This window comes from Narcine bancroftii, chromosome 1 (genome assembly GCF_036971445.1).
Source record: "Narcine bancroftii isolate sNarBan1 chromosome 1, sNarBan1.hap1, whole genome shotgun sequence".
Taxonomy (NCBI): Eukaryota; Metazoa; Chordata; class Chondrichthyes; order Torpediniformes; family Narcinidae; genus Narcine; species Narcine bancroftii.
In genome coordinates, this window is record NC_091469.1 from 420,919,291 (window position 1) to 420,947,207 (window position 27,917).

Sequence of the window (27,917 nt, forward strand, 5' to 3'; positions counted from 1 at the left end):
CACTGCCTGGTCCAACACATCTATCAAAAGAGGCATCAACAAATCTTTAAATTGTCTATAATTCTATTAGAATTAGAAAATAAGAAAATTCTCTAATTTTCTCTATCTTACTTGTGTTCCTGATACAAGATAACCTTTTCCAATTTTGTTATATCCTTCTCTAAACCTAATTCTCTTGTATATTCTCTCAAGATTTTTAGCATAATAATTTGTCCCTTCAAGCAAGCTTTAAGTGTATTCCATATTAGAAAATTATTGTCAGTAGCAGAAATATTTTGTGAAAATGTTCTTCCTATATGCCTCTTAATAAATTCACAAAAATCCTTCTTTAATATTGTAGCATTAAAACACCATCTCTACATACTTTCTTCCTTTTCCATTATTGTTATAGTTAACATTAATGGAGGGTGGTCTGATAAGTCTTGCCAATCCTTGTATGTGAATCATGTACCCTTGAATACAATAAAGAGTCTCTTTCTAAAGGGTTGAGCCACCTCCAGACATAAATTAAATTTAAATTCTTAATAAATGATCATTCATTTTTGCAGCTTTCGCCCTTGTTGTGGATCTTGCTGATTTGTCCATTATTGGATCTAAACAAAAATTAAAATCTCCTCCGATACTTATATTTTGTCTTCCCCTGCAGTTTTAAAAAAAATATATCCTTCAAAGACTTCATCCATTATGAATCTTCCAGCTTGATCCATTAATGTTACTTTTATTATTATTGGTATATTTTTACTAATTAAAAGCACTACACCTCTTGTTTTTGATCCAAATGAAGACTGTATTACTTGCCCTACCCATTCTCTTTTCAATTTTCCATGTCTCAATTTGGTAAGATCAGCCTTTTTTTGGTATGCAAAGACCCATTTTCTTTTCACCAGCTGTTAATCCATTAACATTAAAACTAATAAATTTTAATGTTGTATCCATATTCTTCTTTAAAAACAATATTTTAACAATAAAATCTGACTCTTTGAATAGTAGTAATCCTTCCCCTTTCAGAAAAACAAGTTCCCTGTCCAGATGGTGACATAAACAGAGCACCGAAAGCCTTGAAAAAAAGCCCACGGAACCTCGAGGAAGACCACTCCCTTTAACGCCATCTTTTGAACTGCAGAAACCAGTGACCAACCCAATCACAGTTTGTACAGGTTCCTGTTGTGCAGCAGGCAAAAATCTTGTTTTCCTTTGATGGTTGTTCTTGGTTGGTCACTGGTTTCTGCAGTTCAAAGGTTTTCAACAGAGCATCCAAATTGAGTTTGTTACGGAGTCCAGAGGACCCCAAAAACCAGCATCAATAGATATGCACCACAACACAGAGCTACTTAAACAAAAGTAGTTTTTAATTACAATTGAACAAGAAAACAGAATTGAACTTTAACTTATTACTTAACCTACCTACTTAACCTCCCCCCCACCCCCACACACTAAGCGCAGGTGTGTGTAATGTATATTTAAGATTAGAAAAGTTCTTTGGTTGCAGGCAATTCTTGTACTGTGCACAGAAGTTAGCATTAACAAAGTTCACCAGTATTTGGTGCTCAACAGGCAAATGGTTACCACTCAGGAGGGTTCTTGCTGGTTTACAGAGAGCTTTTCCAGGACATCTGCAACTGATTCCTTCTCAATCAGTCTTGCTGACGAAACATGTCCCCTTCAGAATTCTCCAGATGATCCTCTTTATTTCAGGACACTTTTCTGGCCACCAGTCTTCTCTTTTGACCAGGCAGCCTTCCTTCTGGAACTGATTTCTGTCTCTCTCCTCTCTGTTTCACACCTTCCCTCTTGGATAAAAAAAACTCTTCTCACTGCCTGAAAGGATCACATGCTCTCCCAGGCAAGCTGCTGTCAATATTTTGTTGCCTTGTTAAAAAAGCATTCTGCAAAAGTCCTGCAAATATTCTGTGTTTTAAAATGTGTGTATGCAAGCTGCTCTAACAATTCCTCCCAAACCACCTCTAAATACTCTGTCATAAGTTGTTCCGATGTCTAAGTGAGATTATATTCGGTTGGTCGCAACTGGTTGGCATGTCTAGTTGACCTGTCCGGTCCAACCTGCACATGATAGAAAACCTCCCTGATCTTCCTCAGGATTCTCCCTAGCTGCCACTCACCCGACTTCACCCTGTAGTCTCGCACCAGCACACATTGCCCATCCTGAAACGTTCTTTGTTTTGATCCATGCCGGCAGTTAAATGGTCTTTCCATGTACAAATCTGTGTGTCCAAGTTCTGACTTCTGTGGGAAAATAAAATCAAATGGTGCTCTAATTTTCCTACCGAAGATGTTTTCCGCAGGTGAAGGGCCACCAGGAATTTGTGGGTTTGGAGTGATCCTGTAATTTAACAAGAATGTCTGCAAGATCTCCTCCATTGGAGCCTCCCTCTTGGCTTTGTTTAGAGCCCATTTGAATGTATCCACAAAGCATTCTACCTGACCATTGGACTGTGGATGGTATGGAGGTGAGGGAATATGAGTGATGGCATATTGTTTGCAGAATAAATCAAATTCGGCTGCCGTGAATTGCGTCCCGTTGTCCGCAACTAATGTTGTAGAAGCACCAAAACAACTGAACACGGACTGTAGTTCCATAATTGTAGTCAATGCAGTTGGTCGGGTTACCTTGATGATCTCTGGCCATTTGGAGTATGCATCCACTACGATTAGCTAGTACTCCCCATTAATTGGTCCTGCATAATCTACATGGAGCGATTCCATGGCCTGCTCAGTTGTGGCCAGGAACATAAATTAGTCTTGACAAGCAATTTCGCAGCCGAGGCACATCTGATACATGACTGTGTTAGTTGTTCAATCTGGTCATCCATCAGAGGCCAACAAACATAGCTTCGTGCAAGGGCTTTTCCTCAATTTGTTCCAGGATGTCCCCTGTGAAACTGTTTTAGGATTGCTGATTGCAGAGTTTGTGGTATCACAATCTTTACTGCAAACAAAAGACAGCGATTAGAGATTGTTAATGATCCTTGTCTTTTAAAAAAAATGGTTGAATTTCCATTCTTGGACAAGTCTTTGGCCACCCTGTAAGATGGTAACACATTATGTCTTGAAGAATGTCATCTTCATTGGTTGCTTGTCTGACTCTTTCTGCTGCAACAGGCAGTGAGTTAATAACATCTTTAAATACTTGGATGACTTCTGCCTCTACAGAGGGTTCCGCGACAAGAATATCTTCCGGCTGTTTCTTGTTCACTAACGAGTTGCGACAATTCATTAGCATGTCCGATACTTATAGTCAGTAGGTATTTAATTTTAAAATTATACCCAAGAAGCACGGTTGCCCATATTAGCAGTTGGTTTGCAGTGTAAATTTGAATTCCTTTCTTTGAATCAAATACTGCTAATAGCGGCTTTTGATCTGTCAGAGAATGAATTGTCGTCCATGAAGCATTTTATGGAATTTCTTCACTGCAAAAAAACAATTGCAAGAGCCTCCTTTTCAATTTGCCCATAGTTACGCTCTGCAGCGGTTTGAGAGCCTGCTGCGGGCGCTCTGGCTTTTTGCTTCCCATCTGGGAATATATGTGAAGATGACTGCACCCACCCCAGACTGCGATGCATCTGAAGATACAACAATCTCTAAGTTTGGATTGAAGTGCGTCAAAAGAAGGTTCGATTTTAATATTGTCTCAATTTGATTAAACAACACTTGACGTTTTGAAGTCCAATTCCATTTGCTACCCTGTGGAAGAAGCTTGTTGAGTGGATCACGGAGTTTATGCATCTCTGGCAGGAACGAAATATAATGACTCGCAAGACCCAAAAATGAATGTAGCGTGATCACATCTGTGGGTGCAGGTATGCGTCTGATAGCATCAGTGTTTTGTGGATCTCGTCGCTGTCCATCTTCATCAATTAAGAAACCTAGATATTTCATTGATTTCATAAAAAATACGCATTTTTCTGGATGCAATCAAAATCCATAGTTTCTGACGCGGGACAAAACGCAATAGAAACGATCAAACAATTTGTGAGCTTGTACTCCCATGACCAGGATATCATCTAGGTATATTGCAACTCCCGGAACACCATTCAGCATTGTCTCTATTATCTGTTAAAAGATAGCTGAAGCAGTCTTCACTCCAAATGGTCGACGTCTGTATCTGAACAGTCCTCAATGCGTGTTGTGGTCAGCAATTTTCTGGATTCAGCATCAACCTCCCCCTGTAGATATGCCTCTGCTAGGTTGATCTTTGCAAAGCATTTGCCCCTATTCAGTTTCACGAAAAGGTCATCAGGCAATGGCAGTGGGTATCGATGGTCGTCCAATGCTGCATTAAAACCAGTTGAAAAATCAGCACACAGACCTATAGATCCATTAGATTTCTTCACCACCACGATAGGTGCAGCCCCTGATGAGTAGTTGACTGATTCAATCACTCCATGTTGCAGCCGTTTCAATTCATGCTCCACTTCTTGCAGTGCTGCATATGGGACAGGTCATTTTGTCTTGAAATTTGGTTTCACATTTGGCAAAAGACAGAATTTTGCCGTTGTTTTAGTGTACTGTCCGAGGCCTCCGGAAAATACCTGTGCATGGCTTTGCTTCAACTATATCAGCAACTCTTGTGCTGTATTTGCCACTGTTGGGGTATGTGCCACTTCCAGCTTTTGACAAATATCATTAAGTGGACAGTCAAGAAGGTTCAACCTTTTGATCCAGTCAAGGTCCAATAGATTGAGGTTAGGACATTTTACCAACTAACATGATCCATTCCCTTCTGCGCCGTTTCAGCTGATGGAACAGTCAACTGAACCTAACAACTCCAGGATCCCCCCAGAAGTGCTCCAGGCCATCTTTTCAGTTGGAGTCACCTCTGGATGACCAATCTGTTTCCATGTTTTCTTTGATATTTGGGTATATCACCCTGTATCAATTTGCAGCCTCACTGGAATGCTGTAAATGTGCACCTTCGCGTATTTCCTGCATTCGGCAGTTGCCACCTTAAAAGTTACTTTGATTGATTTCACTTTTGTGTGTGAAGCTAACTAACGGGTGTTTTCCCTCTGCAGCATTCTGGTTTATGTCCTCGACGCTTGCATTTACTGCCATACTGCTGTCGATACGGGCAGTCATGAGCATAGTGCTACTCATTGCAGTTCCAACAGGCGCTGGGTGGTTTGGCTGGGTGGGTCACACTTTTATTTGGTCTAGCAGGGTCTGTTGACTTGACTGTCTATACACCGCTTGAATAGGAGTGCACCACTTCCACCATTTTGCTGTTATGTTTCAAATTAATTAAGCGTTGGCATTTGGCAATTAATTTTCGAATGATCGTGTCAGATTCCTGTTCAATCTTCACCAGCAACTGTGTTCTTAGGTCTACATCTTGGTGCAAACACAATCCTGCTACAAAGACTAGTCACTTGAACTAGTCTTCAGTCAGCATAGAGAGTTTAAAACACTCACACTGTCTATTTACCCTACTCGCGTATGCCACAAAATCTTCGGTATCTCTTGGTCATTTTTTAACACTGATACTGAATGTTGAACAGTGATATTTGTTCACCAAATATTTCTGCCATTACCTCAAGTGTTTCCCTGAAACTGGTACTGAACACACATTTCTCCTTGTTGTAAGTGAGGTTCAGCTCCGTGGCAATCTGGAGGAATTTTTCCAGGTTAGCATCGTGGTCCTGCTGGTCATGGCCGCAGATAGTGACGTTATCCAGATATGGGAACGTCGTCTTCAGCTTGTGCTGGTCTACCATGCGATCCATCTCTTGCTGGAAAACGGAGACCACGTTCGTTACCCTAAAAGGAAACCGGCAGAACTGGTACAGGCGCCTGTCTGCCTCAAAGGCAGTGTAGGGCTTGTCCTTTGGGTGGATAGGGATTTGGTGATACGCTGACTTTAGGTCAATCGTGGAGAAAACCCAGTAGCGGGCATTCTCATTGACCATGTCGGTGATCCTCAGCAGGGGGTAGGCATCCAGCTGAGTGTACCGATTAATGGTCTGGCTGTAATCCATGACAATCCTCTGCTTACTTCCCCCTTTGACCACCAGGACTTGGGCTCTCCAAGGGCTGTTTCTGGGTTCTATAACGCCTTCCGCCAGGAGTCGCCTTTCTTAACGATTAAAGCTGCCACGGACATTTTTGCTGACAGCTGGTCCATTAATTTTGATTGTATGAGCTCAAAGCTCTCTTGCTGCTGTTCTATTGTTACTGACATTTGTTGTTAAAATTAAATTATCCAAGGTCCTTGTCGCCAAAATGTGTTGTAACCGTAGCCAGAAATGTTAAATGAGGAACTGAACTCCTACTCTTGGTTACCCAGAGTAATGAAACGACCGACAGAGGTTTCCCAAAACACCGTGCTCTTCACTACGATTCTCAGACAGAGACTATTTACACAAAATGGTGTAAACTATTTATAGTATTTGCACAAGCTTGTAACTTCAAGTCACAAGGCAATCCCATGAGTCCTTTAGTTAATGGATGGCTCCCATGGCAACACCCACTCCTGGTAACTGTGGGTCATTCTGATTAGGACACCCTAGCCGCTGGTTCCCTTCTGCTACTTCAACCCTCAAAGTCATGGGATTATATCATTGCTTTCTTAAAAACTTGAAATATTCAATGTCTTTTCACATCTTCAAATTCTTTTCTTTGTTCAATTAAGGTCAGGCTGAAGTCTTGAAGAATAGTGCAGTTTCATGATGATTTTTTTAAAAATCAGGCAGGCCTTTTTTTCTTTTTAAAAACAGTAATCATATGCGTTTCTCCGAATTGTCTCCCATTCTTGATAGCTTAAAAGCCTCATCAGAATTTGTCTTGGTCTCTGGCCACCACTCTTATGCAGTTACTCTCCAAATTTGCCATCTCCCAACAATTATGGAATCCATTTTTGAAAAAACCATTAACATCAACTTCTTTCTGCAAGACCACTCACCATTTTCCCTCCCTATCCCAATTTCCTTTCTTCCAGCTCTCAAACCCCTTCCCTTTCCATTTACAGAGCCATCCCCCTCCACCCATTACCTTTTGCTTGTGGACCTGGGTTCCTTCCCATACCGCTCCTCACGCCCCTACCCCATTATTTTATTTAGACACCTGTCTACATTTTGCACACTCAAAATGCATGTATTTTTGCGATACTGTTCAACCCGGTGAGTTTCTACAGCATACTTTTGGTCAGCGAGAAGGTTATGCTACCAATTTGCATTGAGATCAGCTAACAAGGATATTTAGAATCCAGTTTCAGAGTGATGAACAGAATTCCAGATCTCTATGTTTGATCATACATTTTGCTGGTAAGCCATTGCTGAATAGGTAATCTAACATAGAATCAAGTACTATAATTTCATATTTTACATTCTGGAATCAGTACTGTGTATGGCTTTCTTGTAAATTTTTTTTGTTTTGTTTTTTTTTTAAACTCTATTTTTTTTTTACTTTTTTTAAAAAAAAGAAAAAATGTCACACAAAGCTATCCTGGCATTTTTAAACTTTTAAAAGAGTTGTCTGATGTGCAGTTTGCATGCAGCAAAAGTCTGATCAAATTACACATTTTGATTTTAAAAAATTTGAAAAGTATTGTACTTAATGAATTTAGTTGCTGCTAATACTCTGTATTCAACACATCATCTGCCGCAATTTACAGCACTTACTACAGGATCCCAGACATTTTTCCCTCTTCTCCCCTCTCAGCCTTCTGCAGTGACTGCTCTCTCTGCCATTCATCCTTCCTTGTGCACTCATCCCTCCCCCAGCACCTTCCCATAGGCCCTCAGAAGGTGCATTACTTGCACCCTCACCATGGTCTGGGACCCCAAACAGGCCTTTCACATGAAGCAACACTTCACTTGTGCATCCAGAGGACTATTTACTGCATTCAGTGCTCCCTTTGTGGCATTCTCAGAGAGATTGGTTGCAGACTGGGAGATCACTTCGCTTAGCACCTCCACTTCGTTTGCAACCACAGCAACCTCGCAGTGACCAACCAATTCCAGGTCACACTCCCATACCTGTCCATGGCCTTGTGTATCATCCCATCCTGACCACCTGCAGATTGGCAGAACAACCCCTCATTTTCCATCTGAGCACCTTCCAGCCACATGGCATGAATATAAATTTTACTGCTTTCCATTACACCTGCTTGCCTTTTTTTCCCCCTGCCCCTTTTTCTGTCCTTCCAGTTATTTCACCCAAACAACCCAACCAATCCCCTCCCCCTCTTTGCTGTTATCACCTCCTTCCTTTCCCCACCTAGTGTCTTTGTAATATAAAGGACACTGTTTTGACTTGCTGAGCTTCTCCAGCATTTGTGCTTTTGCTATTAACACTGATCACCTACCCACCTTAGTTTGGAGATTCAGTGAACAGAAAAGCTGATTACTCATGTAATCAGTGACCTTTGAGATTTCAATAAATATTGATAACCTTAAGACACTGTAGCAATGCAAATTTTATCTGACAAGGAATAAATATCCATCATACATTTTGACATCAAGGTTTTATATTTCAGACTCTAAATTTGTGCAACATCACCACAAATCAGAATCTAAAAATTTGAACTCAAGATCTCTGCTTGACATTCCTGATGATGAAAAGTTACCCAAATCCTTTTCAGGTGGTAAAGGTACAAGTGTTCACAATCTTTTGTTAATGTTTCAGCAATGTAAATCAAAGAGGCCTAATTTAAAAAAAAAGCATCATTATGAATGAATAAATTTTGCTTTGAATTTTAAATATTGAAAGGTATTACACATAATTAACATGATATACTAAACAGATATTTGTAGTCATCTATGGCACTCTTCATGGTAGCCCCTATCATACCCTTCCATGGTGTAACTGAAATTCCACAGAATAAATCCAATTGCAATTTCCAAATACAATAAACTGATTGAAAAACTATGACAGCTGACAAGGTAAAATATTACTACACACTTTGCAGCTAGTGAAAAAACACTGAACACATTTATAATGTCATTTCTATTAGATATACAAAAATGAATTTATCATAGCAAGATAAAGAGTAATGGATTGCATTCTAAATGAAAATTCTACTAGTATACGATCCTGGAACTCAATATACTTTACAATATGCTGATTTTAAAAATCTGTCACACTTTGTTAAGTGTATAATGCACTGATCATATACAAATATTTCTGGCCACAGTACAGTGAGTCATAACCTACTTAACCTGGAACCATTAAGTGCTATTTCTTTATTCCTGCTAGGTTGAAATCTTGCGACTTGATCCAAAGGCAGTACAGTAGTTCAAAGCAACAGCCCACAATCTTTTCCACAATAGCAAATATAGATGAACAATATAGGTTTCATCAGTAACACCCTCACCACATGCAGTACAAGAATCAGCACAGTTTAAACATGTCAAAAGTGTTTTCCTTCTGCTAAGGCACTACAGTAAAACCTCGTTAGAACGCAGTAGTTGGGGTCCAAGATTTCATACCACGTTATAGCCGAGTCGCGGAACAGATACATGCATGTCATGATTCAGGAAGCAGGAAAACAGAATACTGTGACTCAAACCCTGTAATAAGACTTTTAAACTCCACATATTAACATACACATCTTGTAAATGAGTCATGAGAATCCATTTTTTAGTTTGTGGCTGTTAGCCACTGTTAGCCTAGCATCCGAAAATCAATGTTTGGGGTCCACAGACACCCATGCTATAAGACACCGCAGATTAATGAATCGTGTTCTAATGAGGTTTCACTGTGTTATGCAACTAATTTCTTTACCCTTGCAACATATAAAGGCCATAAGCAGATGGCAGGTTTTTTTTCCCCTGTAGATTTCACATGCAGCACTCAATTAAAAATTTAATGTTATCTCTGCTAAAGGCTGCAATTGTTTTAACCATAATGCTATTAATCACAACTGCACAAAATCTATTCAGTCAGGAGCCACAGAGGACAATGATAATCAGCAGCTGGCCATACTATGTTGAATTAATCAGCCTTATGTCAGTCATTAACATCCTCTAAACAGAATGTAATCATGAAAACTTGATCAAGTCCTGGCCCAAACAGCTCCTTAAGTGTTTCTTAAATATTTTCCAGTAGATCAAAGATACATAGGCTGAAATGTTCACAATTTTTCACGTGGCTCCACAAACCAGAGGCAAAGTCCTCCTCACAGGTGACTTGCAACTTGCACATTAAAATGCAGAAAACAAAGGCAAGCTGGATATCAAATGCTGGCACATCTGATGTCATACCCCATTGAGATTAATGAATCTGTTTGCAGAATACTGATATGTTCAACTCATTCAGCCCCTCAGATTTACTTCAGCCATGGCTGGTAAAGTTGGTGCAACTCTATTGATACGAAATGGATCAGGAACATTTTTAAATTGCTTTATTCTTAATTATTGAAATCTGGTTTAAATATCTTTACAAATCACTTAAACATTCTGCAGCAGAACCTCTGGATCCACGATTGGCGTATAGAATCTCTCGAAATACTCCACAAAAATGCAACAAAATTTAAATTGAACATTTTTTAAAGCTGAACTCCAATGCTGCTTATATCAATAACTAATTTACAAAAAACTTTAACAAACATAAGTGTTTTATAATCAAAATATAACACTACAACCTAAACACAGTGCATTCATAAAACATGTATTAAACTCACTTTATTTATTAAAGTAATTCAATCAAGTTAGAGTAAATCAGCTGCATTTAGTGCAACTCTTGAGTAATATAAAATACAAAGTGTTAACACTAAAGGTTTTCTAATAACTGATCTTCATCACGCAACTTCAGAAGAAATTCAGGGAGCAGCACCAACTGTAAAACCTGTTCGCTTTTGATGTCACAATAATATTTAACTCCATTAACTGAGGGATTGTGCAATATCCTTTCAAATTTGGCAAATTACATAATATCATGCAAGCTGTAGAATGGGATCAAGCAAAGCTGTGCACCAAAAGTTAAAGTAAGGTAGTGTGTTTGGTTCGCTGATCATTCGGAAATGTGATCACAGCAAGGAAGAAACCGTCCTCGTGCTGCTAAGCGCTTGTCTTTAGGCTCCTGTATCTTTCCCGATGGTAGCACAAAGAGGGCATGGTCTGGATGGTGAGGGTCCTTGGGGAAAAAAGTGGGCTTCTTTCTCAAGACACTGCATCTTGTAGATGTCCTCAATTGAGTGAAGTCCGGTGCCTGCAATGTCGCAGGCCATGTTAACAACCCTCTGGAGTCTTTTCTTGTCCTGAGCCGTATCAGTGATGCAACCAGCCACAATGGTCTCCACAGAACACCTGTAGAAGTTTGAGTCTTCGGTGACATACCAAATCTCCTCAAAACCCTCAAAGTATTGTTGTTGGTGAGCTCTCTTCATGATTGCATCAACGTGGATGTTCCAGGATAGATCCTTGGAGACGTTGATCCCAGAGAATTTAAAGTCTTTTTTTGAAAATTTTATTTTTCATTTGCATACAAATTCTTCATCATATAACAATACATTGTAATAAAAACCATACAAAATGATATATCAATTTTTCTTTTTATTCTCCTTCCCCCCAAAGAAAAAAGAGTAAACAACTGAATTTATTGTCATTCACTATTCATATATTCCTAACATATTATTCTATCCTGTACATATTAATTGGGAGGAGTGGGTGTTATTGTCGATGTGGATGGACTCTTACTAATGAAATCCATATGGTTTCCAAATCATAAAAATTCTCAGGTTGATTCCTTAAATTACAAATAATCTTTTCCAATGGTATACAATTTGAAATTTCCATATACCATTTATCCAAATTATCTGACTTCCAGGTTACTACCATACCTTTCCATGTCACCACTATTGCTACGCAAAAAATTTCATTGATATTTGTCTAACTTCAATTTAGTACCAATGTCATATAAATCACGAAGCAAAAATAACCTGGGACCTTTTGGTATCTGTATCTTCATAATTTGTCCCAATAATATATTCAACTCTTCCCAAAATTTTCCCACTTTTTCACAAGACCAAACTGCATACAAGGTTCCTGTTTCTTTGTTACATTGGAAACATTTGTCAGAACAATTTGAATTGACTTTATGTAATTTATACAGAGTGTAGTATAATCGGTGCAAAAAATTTTATACCATTTGATATCCAACATTAATTGTATTAGTTACCCTCTCCTGGCATAATCTTGACCATCATGAATTTGCACATTTTAAATCTCTTTCCACGCTCCTGGCACAATCTTGACCAGCCCTCATTATGAATTTGCATATTTAAATCTTTTTTTTTAAGTTCTTATTTCTGCATCGTTTCTTGTAATTGTATATACATATTAGTAATAACTTTCTCAATAAATGTACAAAGTATTAAACACTCAAATTGTCTCTGTTCCAGAAGTCTAATTTTTTAAAATATATAAATCGGATTTAAAAATGATCGTACAAAAAAAGTTTTATTTGCTATATCGTATTTCAAAAGTCAAGAAAAAAAAAACCTAAGAATCTTTTATCCTCTATCCCATTATTGTGCCAGGAGGGAAGGGCTTATTTGAGGAAGGGCTTATTTGAGGAAGGGCTTATTTGAGGAAGGGCTTATTTGAGGAAGGGCTTATTTGAGGAAGGGCTTATTTGAGGAAGGGCTTATTTGAGGAAGGGCTTATTTGAGGAAGGGCTTATTTGAGGAAGGGCTTATTTGAGGAAGGGCTTATTTGAGGAAGGGCTTATTTGAGGAAGGGCTTATTTGAGGAAGGGCTTATTTGAGGAAGGGCTTATTTGAGGAAGGGCTTATTTGAGGAAGGGCTTATTTGAGGAAGGGCTTATTTGAGGAAGGGCTTATTTGAGGAAGGGCTTATTTGAGGAAGGGCTTATTTGAGGAAGGGCTTATTTGAGGAAGGGCTTATTTGAGGAAGGGCTTATTTGAGGAAGGGCTTATTTGAGGAAGGGCTTATTTGAGGAAGGGCTTATTTGAGGAAGGGCTTATTTGAGGAAGGGCTTATTTGAGGAAGGGCTTATTTGAGGAAGGGCTTATTTGAGGAAGGGCTTATTTGAGGAAGGGCTTATTTGAGGAAGGGCTTATTTGAGGAAGGGCTTATTTGAGGAAGGGCTTATTTGAGGAAGGGCTTATTTGAGGAAGGGCTTATTTGAGGAAGGGCTTATTTGAGGAAGGGCTTATTTGAAGAAGGGCTTATTTGAAGAAGGGCTTATTTGAAGAAGGGCTTATTTGAAGAAGGGCTTATTTGAAGAAGGGCTTATTTGAAGAAGGGATTAAGTGGATTCTGCTTTAACATCATCTTCGCTATTTGGTATTTCTTAATTCCTCTTTGTATATGAATTTCATGCACTCCTTTCAAAAGTTCTTTGTTTGATTTATACAAAAAATGTTCTGAATTAGTTTCTCCTATATTATTCATTTCAATATGTATTCACACTGTCTTCTCCCCAATTTGATTACAGGAGGATAAAAATTTTAATTAAGCTGCTTTAAAATAATTTTTAAAATTCAGCAACTATAATCCTCCCTTATCAAATTTCTAAGTTATTTTTTCTAAAGTTATCCTTGGCATTTTATCATGCCAAATAAGTTTTTACGCTTTTACTTAATTCTTGATTAAAAACTTTGATGGTATAGCAATGGGTAACGACTGAAATAAATATTTGCAACCTCAGAAAAAGCATTCATCTTTATACAATTTATCCTTCCTATTAAAGTAATTTGGTAAGTCTTTCCATCTCTTTAAATCTTCATTGAATTAACTACCATTACAAAAAACATCAATTTAAATAAATTATTTAAATTTATATTGGTATTCCTAAATATTTCATTGCTTCCTTTTGCCATTTAAACTTCATCACCTGCTTACTTAATGTATAGCCCCCATCATTCATAGGCATCACTTCACTCTTTCCTACACTGACTTTATAACCTGATATCAAACCATATTCTGCCAATTGTACATTTATTTTATGGTTCTGTAAAATATATCATCTGCAAACAAGCTAATTTTATGTTCTCTTATCTTCTATCGTAAAACCCTTAATCTCTATCTTCTTATCACTACTGCCAATGGTTCTATAGCCAATGCAAATAAAAATGGTGATAATGGGCATCCTTGTCTAGATATCATTTCCAATGGAAAAGGTTTAGCTATCTGCCTATTTGTGATCACCTTAGCTTTTTGGATGATAATACAAAGTTCTTATACAATTTGTAATGTGATAGAATATAGATATGTTTCTGAGAGATAAATTGGGGCAGGGTTTTTAACGTAGGTCCCATACAAACACTTTAAAACAGATTTATCTAAAATACTGGAGCTCTGCTCATGCTGGACGTGTTGGGGCCAACAGTCTTTGCAAAAGGTTTGGAGAGTGCCCAAGAGACTTCATTAATGTATTGTTGTTTACAAACAGGTAACAGATTAAAGAGCTTGTTAGAGCCGCATTCTGTCTGGAGTGGACCTTGCTGTTCCAGGAGGGTCATGTGTTTTTTCAAGCAGAGAGAAAGAGTTTTTCTCTCTCCCTCTAAATGACAGGGACACAACAAGCTTGTGGAAAACCCCATTTGGAAGACTGGTTGAAAGTGCTTAGTTCAGCCTGGTCAAAACCCTTGTGGTTCATGCAAGAGGAGAAGACTGGCAGTCTAATGTTTCACTTGGAAAAAAAAACAAAAAGGCACTCTGTGGTGACCTAAAGAAAGAGGTTATCATCTGGAGAACCCTGAGGGGGAAAGTTTCTTCAGCAAGACACTGAAGTGGCTGATGGAAGTAAATAATTTGTGGATGTCAGCGTACAACTAATTTCTCTCTGAAAACCGACAAGAACCTTCCTGAGCAGTAACCATTTACTTTTCAAGCACCAAAGCCTGGTGAAATTCATAAATGTTAAATTCTGTGCACAGTAGAATAATTGCATGCAACCAATGAACTTGGAGGAATGAGAAGTGAGATTGGACTGTGAATCAAATAACTTTTCTGAACTTACACACTCATTACATACACGTGTACTTAGAATTAGAAGGGGGTTAAGTTAGGTTAGTTAAGTCAATAGTGATAAGTTAAAGTGTGATTCTGTTTTCAAGTTTAAAGGTAATTAAATTCAACTTATTCAAGTTACCATTTGTCTTGGTGAATGTCTTGCTGCTGGCTTTATGGATCCTCTAGGCTCATAACAATTGTCATCACTTCAGAGGGAAAATTTCCCCTGACGTTGGCTGCAGATTTTGTTGATTTGAGGGACTAATTTTGTTAGTTTCAACCTTAAATCTTCATGTTTTATAATGTCTAATCTGTTTCTCTTCTTGAAACTCTTCCTAATCAATATATCTCACGTATGCCAATAACAGAGCCTCACTGTTTCATACAGTAGATATATCCAGTTGCATTAAGAATTTTTGATTTCAACTTCCAAATAAGCTGTTTTTCAACATCTTGATCGATGTCATCTATTACTCAATGGCACTGCTCGGACACCTTAGTCCTCCTTTTGCAGAACTGTTTTGAGAAAGAATGATATTGTAGATTTAATTAGATCCTCCCCAATCGTATGATTCTTCTAATGTTTTGCCATCAGCAGAGAAATTTCATAGCTTGCTTCAATGGTATGATTCAGGGCAGTAGTTTGCACAGCAAATAATGAAGTGATTTTTCATCTATTTTCAAATCTCTATTTAAAATATTCCAATTTAGTATATTTGATTTTAAAATATTCCAATTTCAAATGGACACGGTTAGAATGTTTTATCCTCAAAAGAACTTCAAGACAGCTTGCTTTCATTGATTCATTTATCAAAGTCAGTTAGCATAATAGGCAAAAAGGTGGACGTTCATTGAGTACAGCAAGTACAAACCCAAACTTCAAGAACTGCACTGAATATTGACGAACCTCTTGCTTGCTTGGTCTGCTCAGTTTGAAAATGCAACAGCGTGAGCTCCCTGAAACTGATAATCAATATTTTATTATGTTTTAGAATTGAAAAATGTAATAAAAGTAATGATCAAATCTAAGGAAAAATATTGACCCTAAAAGTAAATTTTAAAAAAAGTTTCAGACATTTTTTTTACCCCTCGCAGAGAGTGCATTAAAACTATACTAGCCTTGTGCTTTACTTTCTGGGCTCCCAGATTTTGACATCCCCCCAGGCTAGCTCCTGGGTGCCCCCCATCAATACTGTAGTGCACAAAGATACATAAAGCCACAGGTCTCACTCACTATTGAACTGACAGTAAAAGGGCACGGACAGAGACATGATTGATGAGATCATTTGGAATCCTCGACACCAATGAGATCACTCAGAATGGATGATAATAAGATCGGTCAGAAAAAATAGAATTATAATGTTAACCAAGGATAACAACAGTTAAGAGAAACATCGGAAGAGCAAAAACACGTCATGAAAATAAAAAGTACGAAGTGATTTTACTTGGAAGTTACCACAATCCTGTTGCACTGACAATGTTGCCAAGTCACATCTTTCACACCAACACAAGTTTATTTTTTCAAACCAATTTTTTATTTCCAAAATATTCCTATGCCCCACTGAAATATTCTTAAGCCCCACACCCCACCCTGAGAATCTGTGCTCTAAGTCATCATCAAATTTAAATTAAAAATTTTAATTTAGAAATGCAGCTCAGCAACAAGACTTTTCGGCTCATGTGCCCATGCTACCAATTTTACTGAATTAACTTACAATCCCTGGTACTTTTTGAATGGAAAACCAGAGCCCCTGGGGTAAACCCATGCAGAACAGGGAGAACATACAAACTTAAAGATAGCACAGGATTCAAACTCATCCCAATCACTGGCATTGTAACAGTGTTGCACTAACCGTACTGCCCTCATTCAATGAGGTACAAGAGAGTGGACCTTACACATAACATCTGTTCAAAAAGTTCTCTTGCAATTGATCATCAAAATTCAGACCTGGCACTTGGGTCATGATCAAATGAACCATAGTTATTCCTTCCCTCCAGTGCAAGTCTGATGAAATAGTTACAGCTAGCATCTCAAACCATAAATGCAGTTTCACAAATTCTCCAAATCCAATTGCTGAATTAACCAATTCATATCAACATCCTCTCCCAGACCATCTTCAAGCTTCAAATCATGCCGTCAATGCTTGGGCCAAACGACAGCATCCTTGACAGACTCAAACAAACATTTTTGCCTAGTTGTCATGACAAGAAATGACCACACCGAGAAGAAGATTCAAGAATGCTCTGAAAGCTTCCATGAAAAATTGTAACATCCCCACCAAATTCAGGAAACTTCTAGACTCTTAATTGTGTAAAAATGGAGAAGGGCCATTTAGCTTGGCACCAAAAGCCTTGCTTCCATGTGTTGGGAGCAGCAACAGGTCCTGTGTAAATGGTGGAAGGAGAGCACCACCTGCATCCCCCCCCCACCCCCACAAACTACCCATCAGTCTATCCAATCAAGCATCTCCTGCACACCTGTAAAAGCCTGGAGTCGCATTGTGGCCCTATTTGTAATTTTATAATCCACAGAAATTGAATTTAAGAAATTAATCTTTGTTCCGAAAAGACCAAAGGGCAAAAAAAAAACAACATTGTGGCTTAGCAGCCCTGGGGATACATCAATCCTCATATATCCCATGGCATTTGACATTTCCTCCTTCTTAATGTTGACCTACTCCAGATTATTCATGTACCCTTTCTTGAACTTGCTATCTTTTTTTTTTAAACTTTATTTATTCGTTCAAAAAAGAAATAGTACATAACATATACAACACTTAACCATAAACATGAATGTGACTTATTATATATATAAAAAAAAGAAAAGAACCCACCCCCCCAGCCAACTCTCCTAAGGAGAGCCATAAAGAAAGAAAAAAGAAAAAATATTAAAGAAAAATTAAACATACATATTAAAATCTAATCAATATAAATTGAAATGTAAATATTTTGAGTATAACAACCACTTATTAATAAAACTATAATTATCACCCGAAACATATGCAATTTTTCCATTATTAAACAATATTTCATCTCATCATGCCATTTATTAATATCAATCATATTTGTATATTTCCACGTACTAGCAATACATTTTTTCACTGCAGATAAAGCTAAATATACAAAAGCAAGTTGAAACTTATCTAATTCCAAACCTTTCAGAGGTTGCAAACTACCCAATAAAAATACTGTTGCATCTAAAAGTATTTTAATCTTCTACAGGTATTCTAAAAACAATTGACAGAGTTACCACATCTAAAACACATATCTGATTCATGAAAACCATACTTTTATTAATTTTTCAGGTGTTAAGTATAATTGATGTAAAAAATTATAGTTAATCATTGCATAACGTGCATTTATCAATCTAGTTACACTATCATAACAGATATCTAACCAATTATCCTCAGAAAAAATAAAACCAATATCTGCTTCCCATTTACTTTTAGATCTATCCCAACCCTTTTTATCTATACCATCCTGTAATATTTGATACATAGATGAAATATAACACTTCTCTGGTACTTTCATAAGAAAAATCTCAAATGTAGTCATTACAGGTAAAATCATATCACTACCAAACGTACGTTTTACAAAGATCGAATTTGATAATAGAGAAACAAAGAGTTCTTATCAATACCAAAACTTTCCCTCATCTGATTAAAAGATAAAAATATATCCTCTTTAAAACAATCTCCCAAATTTTTCACACCTTTAAATCTCCAATGCAATAAACTTCAATTATGTATTGAAAAGGAAATAACATGATTATTATACAACGGAGTCAAAGCCGATAATTCACCCCTAGAGCCTATCATTTTATTTTTCTTTATCCATAACTTCATTAGATGTTTTAATATAGGCACATTATATTGCTGTAACAAATTTATATTCCATCTAAACAAAAATTGATGTATTTCAAATTCAGAAATATTTGCCATCTTAATTTTGGCCCAAATAGGAGGCCGTTCCAAATCCATCTATGAACTAATAAATTTAAATTGGGCTGCTTCATAATAATTTTGAAAATGTGGTAAACGTAATCCCCTAACTCATATTTCCAAGTTAATTTATTCAAAGCTACTCTCGAAAATTTACCTCGACATAAAAACTCCCTAACCATTTTATTCAAATCTCGAAAAAAAATATTATCAAGTAAATACAGAATAGATTGAAACAAACATTGCATATGCATAAAAATGTTCATCCTTAATTGTATTTATCTTACCCAATAAATTAATAGGTAAATCTTTCCATTTAATCAAATCAGTTTCAATTTTTTTTATTAACGGAACATAATTTAATTTATATAAAGATTGATAATTAACTTTCAAAATTATACCCAAATATTTAATTCGATCAGTCCATTTCAAATTAATGATATTCTTATAAACTGAATAATCTCCTTCACTTACTGGTAATATTTCACTTTTTTCCCCAATTAACTTTATATCCAGAAAGACATCCATATTGTATTAAACACTCCTTCAAGTGCAAAAGTGACTGAGCTGGGTTTGTTAAATACACCAATACATCATCAGCAAATAAATTAATTTTATACTCCTCATCTAAAACTTTCATTCCCTTGTCTCTGTGTATTTTGTCTTATCAGCTATGCTAAAGGTTCAATCACTAACGCAAACAAAGCTGGTGATAAAGGACAACCTTGACGAGTTGATCGAGTCAATTTAAAAGGTTCCGAAATCAAGCCATTCATCAATACTCTAGCTACTGGTTTACTATATAAAGCCTTAATCCAACCAATAAAGAAAGGACCAAACTTAAATTTCTCCAAAACTTTAAACAAAAAATTCCACTCAACTCTATCAAATGCTTTTTCTGCATCTAAAGATATCACCATCGGGTGATCTGAAGATTGTCGAAATCTATTAATCAAACTAATTACGCGCAGAATATTATCTGAACCATACCTATTCTTTATAAAACCTGTTTGATCCATATGAATCAACTTAGGTAAAAATTTAGCCAATCAATTCGCTAATATTTTAGCTATTATTTTATAATCTACATTTAACAATGAAATTGGTCTATAAGAAGATACTTTCAAAGGATCTCTATCTTTTTTTTGGATTACTGTAATTAAAGCACTAGAACAAGACTCAGGTAATTCATAATGTTCTTCAACTTGACGTAATACATCCCCAAACACTGCAAAGAAATCATCATTAAAAATTTTATAAAATTCAACCGAAAATCCATCATCACCAGGCGATTTACCGTTCGGCATTTCCATCATAGCTATTTTAATTTCCGAATCAGTAAATGGTTCTTCTAACTCCTGTATATCTGCATCCTCTAATATCGGTAAATTCAACTGTGATAAAAAATGACAATCGATCCAGTTTCTTGTTTTTCTTCAGATGTATATAACTTTTTATAAAATGAACAAAATTCATCATTAATCTCACGGTTTATAAGTAATAAGAGAATTCCATCTAACAGCATTAATAGTCCTCGAAACCTGTTCTTTCTTTAACTGCCACGTCAATATCTTTTGTGGTTTCTCTCCCCATTCATAATACAGTTGTTTAGTCCTATTAATCACACATTCAAATTGATAAGATTGCAAAGTATTATATTCCAATTTCAACCTAGATAATTATATTTTCTGATCTTCTGTAGCATCTTTCTGGAATTCCTTTTCTAACTCATCAATCTGTTTCTCTAATGCAAGACTCTGATTTAATCAATTCTTTTTTATTTTAGAAGTATAACTAATTATTTGTCCTCTCAAATAAACTTTCATAGCATCCCATAATACAAACTTATTTTGAACAGAATTAGAATTTTCTTTCAAAAAAATTAATTTATTTGTTCAAAAAAAAAATCAATAAATTCTGTATTTTTTAACAACATTGTATTAAACCTCCAACGATAGGCCACTTGAATTTTCTCAAAAGTTGCATATGTAAAATATAACATAGAATTATCTGAAATCACCCTACTTTTATATTCCGCTTGTTGTATTTTCCCTTGTAAATGTGACGATACTAAAAAAAGTCAATCCTTGAAAACAATTCATGTCTAGATGAATAAAAGGAGAAATCTTTCTCTGTCGGATTAAGACGTCTCCAAATACTAAATTAAGATCTATCATCAACACTTGAACCTGAACTGCCATCTTAGATTTCTTAACTTTCTTCTGAGATTTATCTAACAAAGGTTCCAAAACACAATTAAAACCACCACCAACTAAAATATTATCATTAGCCTGACCCAAATATAAAAATGCATCTGAAATAAATATTTCATCATCCACATTTGGGGCATAAATATTAAGTAAAGTCCAAAATTCACTAAAAATCTTACAATTCAATTTAAGAATACATCCTGCCTTTGACTGGAATTCAAAAGATAATTTTTTATGTATCAAAATTGCTACGCCTTTAGCCCTAGAATTAAATGAAGAAGAATATACATGTTCAACCCAGTCCCTCTTTAATTTCATATTTTCCTTCACATTCAAATGTGTTTCTTGTAAAAAAGCAACATCAATTTTCATTTTCTTAATATATGCCAAGACTCGTTTACACTTAATTGAACTGTTTAAACCTTAAACATTAAAAGTAGCAAACCTCAACTTTGACATTTCTACTATTATTACTAAATACCGATAATATCTTTCTATGAAAACTCATATCAACGTATATAGGCCCTCCAGTAGGAGAAAAAAAAAATCACAAATTAAAAGCTAACTAAAATGAAAATAAAAAAAATTTTAAAAATCCCCCCCCCAAAAAAAACTACCAAAAGGTAGTAATCCCTAAACAAGAATTGGGTGTGGGTCACCCACCAGTGGCTGATGACTAGTAAAGAACTTAGAGCAAATCTCTCCCTCCCCAGCCAAACAATGAATAACATCAAAAAAATTACAAAAAAAAAGTAGAATAAGAATAAAAAAATAAAAATAAAAAGAATTAAATAATTCTTCTGTTCATCCAAGAGATTCCAAGCTCAGAGATTTTTCTTTAGGAGACAATGGTGGACTACATCTTTGTCCTCTTATATCTGGCAATGAATCAGCAAAAATCATTGCTTCACGATCATTCTCAAAAAAGCGAAATTGATGGTCTCCATAAAACACCTTCAACGCTGCCGGGTAGTGAAAAGTAGACTTATAATCTTTATGCCACAAAACTTCTTTAACTGGATTAAATCGACGTCGACGTTGAATGGCCTCTTGACTCAAGTCAGGATAAAAAAAAAGCTCTGCTATTCTGAATAAATAACAAAGTTTGTCGTTGTCTCGCATTTTGCACTGCTAGTCGAAGTATTGCTTCTCTGTCCAAATAATTCAAACATCACATTATTAACCGGTCTCGGTGATTGACCAGGTAAAGGTGTTCTTCTTAAAGCTCAATGAGCGCTTTCCAGTACCAAACCTCCAGAAAAGAATTCTTACCCTAATACTTGTGGGATCCAGTCTTTAAAAAAAATGAAGAGGATCTTGTCCTTCTATACCTCTGGCAAACCAATGATTTTCACATTATTCCTTCTACTTTGATTCTCCAAGTAGTCTATTTTCCTCTCTAACTCCTCACATTCTCCCAATTCTATGACTGATTTTTCAACCTTCAACACTTTTTCTGTGTTAGAAACCGCTTGTTTACAATCCAAAAAAGCAGTCTGAAATTTTTTAAATTTTTCATAAGATGCATCCACACGTGCTTTAACGGTATTCAATTCTGAACTTATACTAGCATTCATTTGAACCATCTCATTCATTAAAGGTTGAATGACAGCATTTAACTGCATACACTGTAACTCAGAAAAGCTCAGCCCTGCTTTCTCTGACGTAGTGGCAGAAGCAGGTAACTGCAGCTCCTGCTGCAACTCAACAAAAGGCATTTTAGAAGTTTTACTGCGGGTCTGGACTCCCAGCGACGGCACCCCAACTTCCTCAGGGGGTCGCCACTGGTCTCCCCCCGCAGCTCGTTGTTTTTTCACAAAATCACGGAGGAAAGCGATATCTTCAGGTTGAAATGCTTCCTGATGCATTTCCCACAATGGAGTCGTCTTCCTGCGTGCTCCCTCTGTTAAAATCGAAAGGATTTCAGAATCGGAATTCACTTCTTGGGAACACGCACCTTCTTCCAAAGAATGGGTAATTCCTGCACCATCCTTCACTTGGTGAGTAGTAGACATTTTTTTTTCAGCTCCCACAGGCAGTCTTTGTGGTTTAGACATTGAAGAAATTAAACCTGAAGCTGTATCAAGACGTCTAGGCCCCAAATCTTCAGTACTTCGAAAATGTAACTTCTTCTGCACTTGAAGTTTAATCTTTTTTATCATTAATGGCCATAATAGTTCCTTAATACTTTAAACAAAAATTTAAAAAGTTTAAACTTGAAAACAAAGGGTTAAAAAACGGGTACTTAAAAGTCTGGGCAGAGAGGTCGAGATTACACGTCTAGACTCTACGCTATCTTGCCATGCCCCCCGAACTTGCTATCTTCTGTAACCCTCTTCCTTCTCCTTGGCAAGACAGAAGAGATGGCTTGCTCCACTTCAAAGGTGAGCCCACCTGTGACTACATTATTTTTCTCAAAGAACAAGAGTCCAAGAAATAAAGTCAGAGTTAGAAATTGCAATGCAGTTTCAAGGAGTCTTGCAACCCATTATTTAGTTGCCAGATGTTCTGGAAAAGTGCACCTAGGAGAGAAGCAGCAAGTCAGAGACATGCACAATGTCTTTTGGCAACATCTAAATCAAAATTACACAGATAAGAGTGATTATGGTAATTACAGAGCAGTCAAAGAAGAGCAAAGGTGTCCACATTAGCCATGCCATGACAGGAGTCAACAACTACTGCCAACCCCCATCATGCTTGCCCTTAAATATTAGGTAATTCACTAACAAAAGACACTGACATTGCACTTTAATCAAGTTAACCTAATTACAGTCAACCAACAGGAGCTGCAAAATATCAATAGAGCTCAGAATATGCATTTGTATCACATGTAAAGAATTTTTTTAGTTTCTGAAAGAAAACAAATTTGATTATAATGTTGAGAAGCTAATAAATCAAGTCTGGATGCTTCATCACACCAATCTTGGAAAATGACAGATTTAACGCTATCAGAAGACAAAAAGTCAAGGGCACATGGTGCCCAGATAGAATTCAGGATATCCTGCAAACTTGCCAATAACCAAGATACATGTGGCTTCTTTAGTACAGTCAAGATGATCTGCAGCCCAATGAACCAGACCAACCCTGTTAGGTTATCAAGTACAGCACTTGCAGAGAGGCTTTTTAAAAAAAAATCTAAGCTAACACTTAATAGCCAAGGAAGATGCCCTTGACTTTACTCCAAAGCCTAAAATCTGATTTATCTTTCCAACTGTCTCTGTCCTAGAAAATTGAAAAAGCTGAAAAACAAGGCCTTTGAAACAGATGAAATTCTTGCTGCAAGCAAGTGTGTCTGGCCTGAATTCATAACTTCATCTTTCTGATCTGGAAGGATAACAGAGGATCTGTAATCAAGTATAGTCGTCTCCATGTTCTCTGCCACAAAGTAAGCAATTTGATGAATTCTCCATCTCTTTCTATCTAGGGATCAAAGGGCTCCTCCTAAATGAAATGGTCCCCAAAAATGCTTTATTATATTCCATCTCTTCATGGTATGAAAACCATGACCCTCACCTACAGATTCACAACTGTCTAGGGCCTAGGTAGGGCACATCGCTGCACAAAATTTCTTCTCAAACTCTGCAACACTTCATCTCACCTTAAGCAAGATGGTGCTGAGATAATCTACAGGAACAGCAGGGAACTTTCAACCTTGGCTGCCAGAATACAAGTAATGCAAATCTGGGAAAATGAAAAAGATGTACAGCTGTAGGAAGGCCATCTGCCTTCACTTCAGACAAAACCAAGATCACAATTTAAACATCAAGTAATAGCATACAAACAACACCAATCCCCAGATCAAATCCCCTGAACTATATGAATTCAGAACATCACAAAATTTGTTGTTTTGCAGCAGCATCAGAATACAAATGTTCAGATAAATCACCCTACAAAAAAATGAATAAAAAGTTCATGAAAAGTCAAAATAAGGCAGAGTCTTTGGTTCATTGAACATTCGGGAATATGGTGGCAGCAGGGAAGAAGCTGCCCTTCAGACTCACCTTCAGACTCCTTTACATTCCCTGATGGTCGCAGAGTGAAGGGGGCTTGGAAGATAGAGGCTGCTTTCTTAAGACACCACCTCTTCTAGAAGTCATGTATGTCGCAGGCAGAGTTTACAACCCTCTGGAGCTTTTTTTGTCTTGTAATGACTGCTACACAGATTGAAACACACCACAATCACGTTGGAGGTTTCAATGAACTGCTTATTTAAACTTCACACGCGTCCCTTTAAGGGCGGCGTGAGCTCCGCCCCCATGTCGGCGATGACATCACCACACTATCCTGAGGTGCGCGCCTTGCTCTAACCCATGCGGCACAGAAGTCCCCCAACAGCGCCATCTTCTCGCGGCTGCCCCACCGGTGCGGCAGTACAAGCGGGGCCAGTTCGCCACAAGGATGTGCACCGCCACAGTCCTGAGTTTTGGCACCTCCATGTCAGACAATGATGCAACCAGCCAGAATGCTCTCCACAATAGAAGTTTAATGAGTATTCAGTGACATACCAAATCTCCTCAAAATATAGCTGTTGACGAGCCTTCTTTGTGATTGCATCGACATGGAAGCTCCAGGACAGATCCTCAGATGTTGACACCCAGGAATTTGAGGTTCTTTACCTTCTCCACTACTGTGCCCTCACTGAGGAATGGATTCTGTTCTTCTGACTTCCTCCTGAAGTCCACAATCATTTCCTTGGTTTTCCTAATGTTAAGCACAAGGTTGAAGACATGAAAACTACTCAATGAGCTGATCCATCTCCCTCATTGCGGTTTGTATTCTGCCGACAACCATGGAGTCATCTGAAAATTTATAGATAGCAACAGAATTATACATGGTCATACAATCATGGGTGGATAGCAAGTAGAGCAGTAGGCTAAGCATACACCCATCCACTAAGTGCACCTGTGTTGATAGCCAGTGAGACACTTTTTCCAATTTATACTGTGGGCTTTCAATGAGAAAGTCAAGGTTCCAGTTGCAGAGGCCCAGGGTTTGGAGCTTGTTCACCAGTTCCGAGGGAATAATGGTGTTGAAAGCTGAGCTGTAGTCTATGAAGAGCAGTCAAATGTAGAAGTTGCTGTTTATGAGGTGATCCAGAGGTGAGTGGTAAGCCAGTGATATTGCATCTGTTCTAGAGTGATTGTGAGGTATTTGTTAATTGCCTAATAAACCAACAAGGTCGGGTCAGATACAGCAATGAGCTCTCTGAACCCTTCTCCATTAACAATGGCGTGAAGCAAGGCTGTGTTCTGGCACCAACCCTCTTTTCAATCTTCTTCAGCATGATGCTGAACCAAGCCATGAAAGACCCCAACAATGAAGACGCTGTTTACATCCGGTACCGCACGGATGGCAGTCTCTTCAATCTGAGGCGCCTGCAAGCTCACACCAAGACACAAGAGAAACTTGTCCGTGAACTACTCTTTGCAGACGATGCCGCTTTAGTTGCCCATTCAGAGCCAGCTCTTCAGCGCTTGACGTCCTGCTTTGCGGAAACTGCCAAAATGTTTGGCCTGGAAGTCAGCCTGAAGAAAACTGAGGTCCTCCATCAGCCAGCTCCCCACCATGATTACCAGCCCCCCCACATCTCCATCGGGCACACAAAACTCAAAACGGTCAACCAGTTTACCTATCTCGGCTGCACCATTTCATCAGATGCAAGGATCGACAATGAGATAGACAACAGACTCGCCAAGGCAAATAGCGCCTTTGGAAGACTACACAAAAGAGTCTGGAAAAACAACCAACTGAAAAACCTCACAAAGATAAGCGTATACAGAGCCGTTGTCATACCCACACTCCTGTTCGGCTCCGAATCATGGGTCCTCTACCGGCACCACCTACGGCTCCTAGAACGCTTCCACCAGCGTTGTCTCCGCTCCATCCTCAACATCCATTGGAGCGCTTACATCCCTAACGTCGAAGTACTCGAGATGGCAGAGGTCGACAGCATCGAGTCCACGCTGCTGAAGATCCAGCTGCGCTGGATGGGTCACGTCTCCAGAATGGAGGACCATCGCCTTCCCAAGATCGTGTTATATGGCGAGCTCTCCACTGGCCACCGTGACAGAGGTGCACCAAAGAAAAGGTACAAGGACTGCCTAAAGAAATCTCTTGGTGCCTGCCACATTGACCACCGCCAGTGGGCTGATATCGCCTCAAACCGTGCATCTTGGCGCCTCACAGTTTGGCGGGCAGCAACCTCCTTTGAAGAAGACCGCAGAGCCTACCTCACTGACAAAAGGCAAAGGAGGAAAAACCCAACACCCATCCCCAACCAAACAATTTTCCCCTGCAACCGCTGCAATCGTGTCTGCCTGTCCCGCATCGGACTTGTCAGCCACAAACGAGTCTGCAGCTGACGTGGACTTTTTACCCCCTCCATAAATCTTCGTCCGCGAAGCCAAGCCAAAGAAAGAATAAACTCATTAACTTTCCCCTGCTGCTTCTCCCTCTCCCACAGTTAAGATTCTTGGTGAGCTTTTATCAATGATCACTTTCCACATTATGAGAGCCAAATCCAGCAAGGGAATATTAATTTATTTCTTGTTTTTTCCCCCCCATACATCTATCCATTTACTCATACACCTACCATGATTAGGATATACATGTCATAAATTATACCTTGATAACATCTCTGAATTCAAGCATGTATGCAGGAAAAAGCACAGCCACATGGTCAGACTTTCCAAAGTCAGGTAGGGATTGGAGCAGTAGGCAGCTTTAATAGTCTTGCAGAAGTAGTTGAGAGCATTTGATACCCTGTGGTTGCAGGTGTGTTGGTGGTAGTCCATGAGGATCTTCTTTAAGGTGGAATGCAGAGGTCCATGGC

At 38.0% G+C, this 27,917-nt stretch overlaps 1 protein-coding gene across 12 annotated transcripts in view; it reads right to left on the minus strand.

Moving 5' to 3' along the window:
• LOC138751597 (tax1-binding protein 1 homolog) overlaps nucleotides 1–27,917 on the minus strand; it is a 244,849-nt gene that overhangs the window by 203,122 nt on the left and 13,810 nt on the right. Inside the window, exon 1 of one of the 12 annotated variants that reach the window (XM_069914099.1) lies at nucleotides 25,702–25,786. The exons of the other annotated variants lie outside the window; for them this stretch is intronic. Within the exon in view, the coding sequence (XP_069770200.1) occupies nucleotides 25,702–25,773 (72 nt within the window). The 5' untranslated portion in view covers nucleotides 25,774–25,786. Of the gene's footprint in view, nucleotides 1–25,701; nucleotides 25,787–27,917 lie in introns of those variants that run through there. 12 annotated transcript variants of the gene reach the window in all.